Source organism: Coregonus lavaretus (genome assembly GCF_964263955.1).
Source record: "Coregonus lavaretus genome assembly, chromosome: 13".
NCBI classification, from domain to species: Eukaryota; Metazoa; Chordata; class Actinopteri; order Salmoniformes; family Salmonidae; genus Coregonus; species Coregonus lavaretus.
This window is the reverse complement of record NC_140000.1, coordinates 26,675,560-26,685,319: the sequence shown is the minus strand read 5'-3', so window position 1 is coordinate 26,685,319 and position 9,760 is coordinate 26,675,560. Positions and strand designations below refer to the sequence as shown.

Below are 9,760 nucleotides of genomic sequence, written 5' to 3'. Positions count from 1 at the left end.
AAACTGACCAAACAGACCAGACCGAGGTTTGGGGTTCTAGAAGACAAGTCAATGATAGAAGTGAAAAATTCTTCCTTAGTTGTTAATTTTTCGAAATCTAAAGGCACAACCTAGATTCGAAACAATGTCTTAAGTAATTGAACATGTTATTACTCAGACCTCGTGAAAGTGACAAACTGACTCGTTTTCATTTTCGTCAAAAACAACTTTATATCGAAGGTGGGTGCCTTTGATTTGACGGCATGCACATGAGCAATTAGGCGCCAGGCGACCGTTAGACCCGATTACGTATTTCTGCGCATGAGCTTAGCTAGCCAACGTGATCGGGGATTTCTATTGGAGAAGCAGTTTCTGCCTATCTTCATACTGTACTGTCTTTTGGCGAAGTGCTTCATTCTGACGTTTGGCGTTTCCTATTTGAGATAGAACCCACCTCTTCCTGTCGGTGTCAGAGTAGTAACTTCACCATATTTAGTTGGTCAGAGCCCCGCAGAGTTGAGCTCAGGCAACGGGGCTGAAAATCTTAGCCATATCGGCGAATGCAACCGGGAGTTGACAGCCTAGAAACAGCGAGACTGGCCGCTGTTGGAGAGTGACATCAGTGGAAACAAGGCTGCACATCAAAACGGGTGCAAGCTGCCTATCGACAGCAGACTTTGAGGGACAAGTAACGTTAGTCGTCTATTGTCGGATGAGAATTCTAACTAGTAGTCGTAGGTAGCTAACGTTAGATGGCTAGCTGGCTAATTATCGCCAACGAGCAAGCCTTACTCGACTTCTGCTGGACGTAAAACCAAATTTATCTATGTTATCGGATTTTTATTCAGCAAACTGGTAAGAAAAACTAAAGATCCCAGTGATTCTGCAATTATAATATCTTGACACAATTGTCAGCTAGCTATGTTTGTCTCAATCCATTTGCTAATCTATGAGCTAGCTAGTTGCTAACTAGTTTATCAGCGTTGTTTTGTCTCGAGCAAGTATCGCCGTGGCAGTAAAATCTGATTGGATACCTTGATCGTGTGAACGACTTGCAGACACCGGGACACGGAAGACCCCCATGCAAAGGGACTGGAAAAGCGGCCCGTTTGACAGCGAGCGGAGAGGAGAACTCGGGGGAACCCGTAACTACTCGGCTACATCGCCTGTGAGGCGTTGAACTGCCGAGAAACCAGATTGAACCAAGCAAGAGTTCCTGACATTTGACATCTGTGATCCGGGGAGTGAACCGGGCAGGGACCTCATGAATGGAAATCGGAACCACAGGTAATTGGCTGTCATTGCTCATGTCATCCCAAAATTATCTATTAAATTGTTGCATGCAATGTTTCCCAACACTGACATTGCAACACAAGCAGAAACAAACAAAAAAGCTATAACCAGCAAAAACATGAACGTTATTTGATTGCTAGTTAGCCAGCCAATGTGAGTTTTCTTTGGTCCATGTCCATTGACTTAAGACAACGCCAACCCACAGGTGTGTGGTGTCTCGTGCGTGGATGGCTTCTTTTAGCAACGCTTGTATTTACATACTAGCATTGCCAGTAATTAGGTTGCAAAAAAAACGGAATAGTTCGCTGGAAGACAGAAGTTAAATAAAACTCAATTTCAACTTACGCTGACGATTGTCTATAGGGTTGGTCCTTATGCAGGTGGTAAATTGAGAAAATACATCGAATATAACATACATTAAACAGACTTTCCAAATTTGGATCTGTTTTCTGCTTGCTTCATGTCAAAATAAAAGTCATGCACTTGCGCCATACAGTCCGTGGGAAGCCATAAGTTTAATAGAATTCCATTTCAACTTACTGTGCCGGAGGGCAGGACGGTTTGTCATTATGACTGGGGAATTTGAGACACAATATCTAAAGGATCTTATTATTAAACTGGCCAGAAATGGAACACTACTCACTTTAATAATGTTTACATATCTTGCACTACTCATCTCATATGTATATACTGTATTCTATAATATTCTACTGTATCTTAGTCCATGCCACTCTGTCATTGCTTGTCCATATATGTATATTCTTAAATTATATTCCTTACTAGGTTTGTGTGTATTGGGTATATGTTGTGAAATTGTTAAATATTACTTGTTAGATATTACTGCACTGTCGGAGCTAGAAGCACAAGCATTTCGCTACACCCGCAATAACATCTGCTAAACACGTGTATGTGACAAATAAAAGTTGATTTGATGTGGACAAAATAGGAATAATTTGTGGGGGACTTTTATTTTGACATTATGTAATCAGAGGTGAAGTGGGTCTACAACAGACAGGTTTGGAAAGTCTTTATTAATACGATCCTTTAGATATTAATTACGATCCTCCGTCATAATGACCAACCGTCCTGCCCACAGGCACAGCAAGTTGAATTGTATTTAACTTCTGGCTTCCCACGGACTGTTTTTGTGCAACCCAATACAATTGAAAGCAATGCTAGTGTATGTAAATACACCCGCTGTTGCAAAAGCGCATAGGAAAATTCATGAATGTCCACCGGGTACTTTTTGTTTAACTGTATCTAGGGGGAGTTCCTCAACAGTTGTCTGTTGGCCATGTGTGAGTCACAGGTGAAATGTCATTCTATACACACACCATGTGGGAGTACAGTGTCTTTGATGAAGTCTTATAAAGTTAGGCTAGTCATAAATGGAGGAATGCTATGAAATGGAGACTTAACAAAAGTTTTGTGGCATCATATTTCACACTTCAGCCTTTATGGGTATCCTCCTACTCATGACGCTCAATCGTTAGTCATATAAAAGTCCACATGGTTATGCTTGATGAAACATTCAGCACACAGGAGGTTGGCAGCACCTTAATTGGGGAGGACGGGCTGTGGTAATGACTGGAGTGGAATAGTATCAAATACATCAAACGTATGGTCTCCAGGTGTTTGTTGCCATTCAATTTGCTCCGTTCCGGACATTATGAGTCGTTCTCCCCTCAGCAGCCTCCTGTGGTTCAGCAATAGGGTCATCTTGTTTGTCACAGCAGACATGTGCCACACTGTTTATCAGAGGTCAGTAGGGCCCTATAAAATCCGCGTTGCGGAAAATGCGGACGGAATCACGGAATCCAGACATTAAAACGGAATTCAACAATATTAAAAAAATTTATGGAACTTAGTAGGAAATCAAGTAAATGTATTGAACTTATTAGAAAATTCATTAATTTGCCCAAGTTAATCATAAGACATGAACAAAATGCGTCAGTGATTTGTACTTTCCTGCAACTTTATGAAACGGAACAGAATTGCCCCTGTGTCTGTGCTGAGTGCAGTGCGCACATATGTCTAGTCGACCGTTAGCGATAATGCTAATGATAACCGTCTGCTGGTAGATGGAAAAGCTTCCCCAAAAACCGTCTCAACTAAATGTTAACTACAAAGTAGCCTATGCCTACCTGGCAGAATTATATCATTATTTGCATCAATCCAGTGGCCATTTGTTTATCTAACTCTGCAATCACATGAGCACTACAGAAACACCGCTAACCAAACAACGGTCTCTAGCTGGTGCACACTTGCATTAAAGGGTAACTACACCAACATTTCTTAGATTTTTTTCTCAGACCTCAAAAGTGGTCTCCTGTTATGGACTTAGAACATACCATTTTGTTGTTTTTCTATTAGAAACGTTTTTGGGAGCAAAAACTGCGAAAGACGGAAACCTGCAAAAACAAAACTGAATTTTGGGAAAAAAGTAAATGGATTCAGGCAAAAAATAAAACAGATTTTATAGGGCCCTAGGTCAGGAGAGGCTAGGTAAAGTTACTGACTACTTTTCCTTATTCAAAGCATTTCAGTTTGAATAGTCAATGGGACTGCATGGTCCTGTTGGTCATGTTTTCACATGAGTAGACTGCAAAACAGTGGTGATGTGTAGGCTAGGCCTAAATCAAAAGGGGAAGCATCCATAGTAGAGTAGACCCTGTATAACCTAGATGGTAGCCTAGGTCAGACAGTTCTTTCTCATTGCCTTTTACAATGACAGCCAGGGAAACCGTTTTTACAGTTTGCTTTGTCTTAAGTTGTAACGGAATCTTTCCACTTCTCCTGCAAAGATACCCTAGCAGGTAGACCCAGTGAGTGACACCTGATACGGCCAGGCCAGACAGAGCTATATTGATTCCCTCCAGAGGAGGTTCCCCCTGGCAATTTACCTCCAAGCCTTCTCAAGTTGTAGAGTTTAATAGGGGGATAACTGGGCCGTGTTCATTTTGCACCAAATGGTAGAATGCGGACTACAACAGGGTGGGACTATCTGGACTCGACTGATAAGAAGCGCTCATTTTTGCTTTTCTGTTTCAAAACATTTTGCTACAGTGTGCCCTAAAAAACAAACCTGAACAGGGCAAATGTTTTCTGTCCATCAGCTGTGTACCTAATGGTTAACAGACATACAGTCATGAGGGGGAACAGAACAGTGGATCTGATTCCTCAGTGAATGATTGAAAGGGGGCCCTTGTCGCTAGAAAAGTGTGGCGTGAGAAAATGCTAATTGATTGCCTGCCTGCCTGCTTAGTAAGACACTATTCATTCCAACGGTAGTCTGGCAGCATGCAACGTTTGTGCCGTTTGAGAAACAGACAAGATTAGCTAGTGCTCATAGGATATGACTTGAGCTTTTAACCCAGAAAATCACATCCGTCATACATTTTTACATTTTAGTCATTTAGCAGACGCTCTTATCCAGAGCGACTTACAGTTAGTGAATGCATACATGTTTTTGTTTTGTTGTTATACTGGCCCCCTGTGGGAAACGAACCCACATCTCTGCCAGCCAAACCCTCCCCTACCTTGGACGACGCTGGACCAATTGTGCGCCGCCCATGGGTCTCCCGGTCGCGGCCGGCTGCAACAGAGCCTGGACTCGAACCAGGATCTCTAGTGGCACAGCTAGCACTGCGATGCAGCGCCTTAGACCACTGCGCCACTTGGGTTGTAGCTCTGTCTGTATGGTATTTGAAAGGCAACACATGATTAGAAAACTTTGTTCATATCAGGTTGGATATTACACTGGACAAAAATATAAATGCAACATGTAAAGTGTTGGTCCCATGTTTCATGAGCTGAAATAAAAGATCCCAGAAATTTTCCATATGCACAAAAAGCTAATTTCTCTCAAATTTTGTGCACCAATTTGTTTACATCCCTGTTAGTGAGCGTTTCTCATTTGCCAAGATAATCCATCCACCTGACAGGTGTGGCATATCAAGAAGCTGATTAAACAGCATGATCATTACACAGGTGCATCTTGTGCTGGGGACAATAAAAGGCCACTCTAAAATGTGCAGTTTTGTCACACAACACAATGCCACAGATGTCTCAAGTTTTGAGGGGGTTGCAATTGGCATGCTGACTGCAGGAATGTCCACCAGAGCTGTTGCCAGATAATTGAATGTTCATTTCTCTACCATAAGCCGCCTCCAATGTCGTTTTTAGAGAATTTGGCAGTACGTCCAACCGGCCTCACAACCGCAGACCATGTGTATGGTGTTGTGTGGGCGAGCGGTTTTCTGATGTCAACGTTGTGAACAGAGTCCCCCATGGTGAGGTTATGGTATGGGCAGGCATAAGCTACGGCCAACTAACACAACTGCATTTTATCGATGGCAATTTGAATCCATAAAAATACTGTGACCAGATCCTGAGGCCAATTGTGAGGCCCATTATTATATATATATATTTTTTAAATACTTTTTTTAAACAAGTATTTGTGCCAAAAGATGTATATCTGTATTCCCAGTCATGTGAAATCCATAGATTAGGGCCTAATGAATTTATTTAAATTGACTGATTTCCTCATATGAACTGTAACTCAGTAAAATCTTTGAAATTGTTGCGTTTTATATTTTTGTTCAGTATAGTATGTGGTGTTAAGATGAGTTCTATTGTCAGTTGGGGTTTCGGGTGGGTAACCTGGCACGCTTAATAGTGCATGAGGAGTCCAGCTGCTTCCTGTTGTAATGGATACGCCCGTGACATACACACACTCATCCGCACACACCTGTGTGGGGCTTACCGAAAGACAAAGCGACACCACACAGGCAGTACAGGGGGGTAGCTCCTCGCTTTATTTGAAGAGAAAAGTCGGGAACCCCCTTTTGATTTTCAAATCCTTGTCCTTGTCCAAAGCTAGTCCATTTGGGACACTAGTCTGGGACATATTGCACCACTCACAATCGTATGATGTTGACGATCAGCTAGAATATTCACACACAGGCTAAGCCTGAGTAGTTTTCATTAGGCACCAACTGGAAGAAAAGACTGAAATTGGGAGGAATACTCAATTTCTCTTTCTGTTGCAAAGTGTTTTTCGCTGCGTGCCCTAATGAACACGACCCTGCTGAGCCTGTGTTCATTAGGATCTTGCTGCCTGTGACCCCATAGCCTAGAAAGGAATGTTATTTTTCACTTCTAACAAGTCTTAATTAAAACAGCCCATGTTTGTGTGCTAGACTGAGAAGCATCTCTGTCTGTGTCGGCATGCACATGTTGTGAGGCGGCAGGTAGCTTAGTGGTTAAGAGCGTTGTGCCAGTAACCGAAAGGTTGCTGGTTCTAATCCCCAAGCCGACTAAGTTAAAAATCTGTCGATGTGCCCTTGAGCAAGGCACTTAACCCTAATTGCTCCTGTAAGTCGCTCTGGATAAGAGCGTCTGCTAAATAATGTAAATGTATGTAAAATGTGAGTGTGGCTAGTATTGAACTCGTGTGTGTGTGTGTGTGCTTTGTGTGAGAGTTGGAGGGAGAGGGGGATAAAGAGAGAGACTGAGCCAAAAAGCGAGAGAGCGGGATAGTGAGGGAGGGAGACGAATCAGGGGAGTAGAGTAGGAGAGAGCCAGAGAGAGAGTTAATCATAGAGCCAGAGAGGGAGGGAGAGAGCGTGGGGATAGATGGAGAGGATTGACTGAGTCAGTAGGAGGGCCCAGTAGGAGTGGGCTGTAAGGCTGGGGGATGTCTGTCTCAGCTCACGATCAGTGGGACGAGGAGGAGGCCTGGACTTGGCACTCTTCTCCCCTTCCCTCTCCTTCCTGAGCTCTGTGTTTAGGGAGGACCATTTAGCCTAAGTCTATGGGGGGAACACAACAGAGTGACACAGTGCAGGGGGGTTCAGCCAGGAAGAGAGGGACCCAGGGGCTGACATGAGGGGAGTGTCTTAAGGGGGTAACCAAACTTTTTTTATGGGAGAACTGAAGGAGAGAAGACAGAGCCTGACATCGTTGTTGAAAGCAAGCAAAGATATCCCAGAATGTTTTTTTTTTTGTGTGTGCCTTTTTGAAACAACGCATTTGATTGGCTGGCACTAGTAGGTCTTTTTTGTATCACTGACTGACTTCACTGAGATGAGCCTACAGGGGTCTTGTTGGAGTTCAGACATCAGCATTTTCAAAACAGACCATCAAAAAATCAGCATTTTTATATGGAAAGTTGTGTTTTTTGCTTCATTAGAGTGATCAGGGGCCTGCAACTGTAGTTTTCCTTCACAGAAAATACACTGCTCAAAAAAATAAAGGGAACACTAAAATAACACATCCTAGATCTGAATGAATGAAATAATCTTATTAAATACTTTTTTCTTTACATAGTTGAATGTGCTGACAACAAAATCACACAAAAATTATCAATGGAAATCAAATGGAGGTCTGGATTTGGAGTCACCCTCAAAATTAAAGTGGAAAACCACACTACAGGCTGATCCAACTTTGATGTAATGTCCTTAAAACAAGTCAAAATGAGGCTCAGTAGTGTGTGTGGCCTCCACGTGCCTGTATGACCTCCCTACAACGCCTGGGCATGCTCCTGATGAGGTGGCGGATGGTCTCCTGAGGGATCTCCTCCCAAACCTGGACTAAAGCATCCGCCAACTCCTGGACAGTCTGTGGTGCAACGTGACGTTGGTGGATGGAATGAGACATGATGTCCCAGATGTGCTCAATTGGATTTAGGTCTGGGGAACGGGCGGGCCAGTCCATAGCATCAATGCCTTCCTCTTGCAGGAACTGCTGACACACTCCAGCCACATGAGGTCTAGCATTGTCTTGCATTAGGAGGAACCCAGGGCCAACCGCACCAGCATATGGTCTCACAAGGGGTCTGAGGATCTCATCTCGGTACCTAATGGCAGTCAGGCTACCTCTGGCGAGCACATGGAGGGCTGTGCGGCTCCCCAAAGAAATGCCACCCCACACCATGACTGACCCACCGCCAAACCGGTCATGCTGGAGGATGTTGCAGGCAGCAGAACGTTCTCCACGGCGTCTCCAGACTCTGTCACGTCTGTCACATGTGCTCAGTGTGAACCTGCTTTCATCTGTGAAGAGCACAGGGCGCCAGTGGCGAATTTGCCAATCTTGGTGTTCTCTGGCAAATGCCAAACGTCCTGCACGGTGTTGGGCTGTAAGCACAACCCCCACCCGTGGACGTCGGGCCCTCATACCACCCTCATGGAGTCTGTTTCTGACCGTTTGAGCAGACACATGCACATTTGTGGCCTGCTGGAGGTCATTTTGCAGGGCTCTGGTAGTGCTCCTCCTGCTCCTCCTTGCACAAAGGCGGAGGTAGCAGTCCTGCTGCTGGGTTGTTGCCCTCCTACGGCCTCCTCCACGTCTCCTGATATACTGGCCTGTCTCCTGGTAGCGCCTCCATGCTCTGGACACTACGCTGACAGACACAGCAAACCTTCTTGCCACAGCTCGCATTGATGTGCCATCCTGGATGAGCTGCACTACCTGAGCCACTTGTGTAGGTTGTAGACTCCGTCTCATGCTACCACTAGAGTGAAAGCACCGCCAGCATTCAAAAGTGACCAAAACATCAGCCAGGAAGCATAGGAACTGAGAAGTGGTCTGTGGTCACCACCTGCAGAACCACTTCTTTATTGGGGGTGTCTTGCTAATTGCCTATAATTTCCACCTGTTGTCTATTCCATTTGCACAACAGCATGTGAAATGTATTGTCAATCAGTGTTGCTTCCTAAGTGGACAGTTTGATTTCACAGAAGTGTGATTGACTTGGAGTTACATTGTGTTGTTTAAGTGTTCCCTTTATTTTTTTGAGCAACATTAGTGCAACACATTCGACAGAAAATAGCTTCATTTTCATCAATGACAACAGAAGTGCGACGCTATTTGGCTGGCAGCCAAATAAATAAGCTTACAATGGAAAAAGTAAGGTATTTTTTGCAAAAACAATATATATTATATTTCTAATGTTTATAATGGAAAGAATGAAGCCAGCTACATTTCCTAATGTTTTGCAAGAAGTTAATCTTGCATTTTTCCGGAGAAAAGTAGCTAAACATCAGTGCTGTCTGCTGTTAGAATGCCCTTTCATGAATTCTCATCTGATTGGAGAAGTGCAACTGAAGCTCAAAATTAGTCTGATGCCGAGCAGAAATTCCAATAAGAAGCATTTTAGCTCTGTGTTTACAAAACGCAGCAAGGTATTTCTTCTGCGTTTTTATACATTTTGTTGTTGTTACAAACACATAATCCTGCAGTAACTTGACCCCTGGCCTAACACCAGTCCATATCTCTCCCTCCCTCCCTCCTAGTCACAGTTGGAGGTTCTCCCTGACCACTAAACATGTTTAATTGTGCCCTCCTCACTTCCGCTAGTACCCCTATTTTCCGACCACGCTGGGCTTGCCCTGGTTTACAGTGTTCCATTTAACATGCCCCTGTGGAATCCTCAGCCAGGCTAACAGCGCTAGCTCATTGACGTGTGTGTTGGTGTGTGTGTGTG

The 9,760-nt window shown here is 44.0% G+C and overlaps 1 protein-coding gene across 1 annotated transcript in view; it reads left to right on the top strand.

Moving 5' to 3' along the window:
- The first annotated feature begins 421 nt into the window (after window positions 1-421).
- The window catches only part of LOC311139811 (protein argonaute-3-like), a 41,412-nt gene continuing 32,073 nt past the window's right edge, over window positions 422-9,760 (top strand). The window contains exon 1 of the mRNA XM_084174770.1: window positions 422-1,266. Within this exon, the coding sequence (XP_084030896.1) occupies window positions 1,248-1,266 (19 nt within the window). The 5' untranslated portion in view covers window positions 422-1,247. The remainder of the gene's footprint in view (window positions 1,267-9,760) is intronic.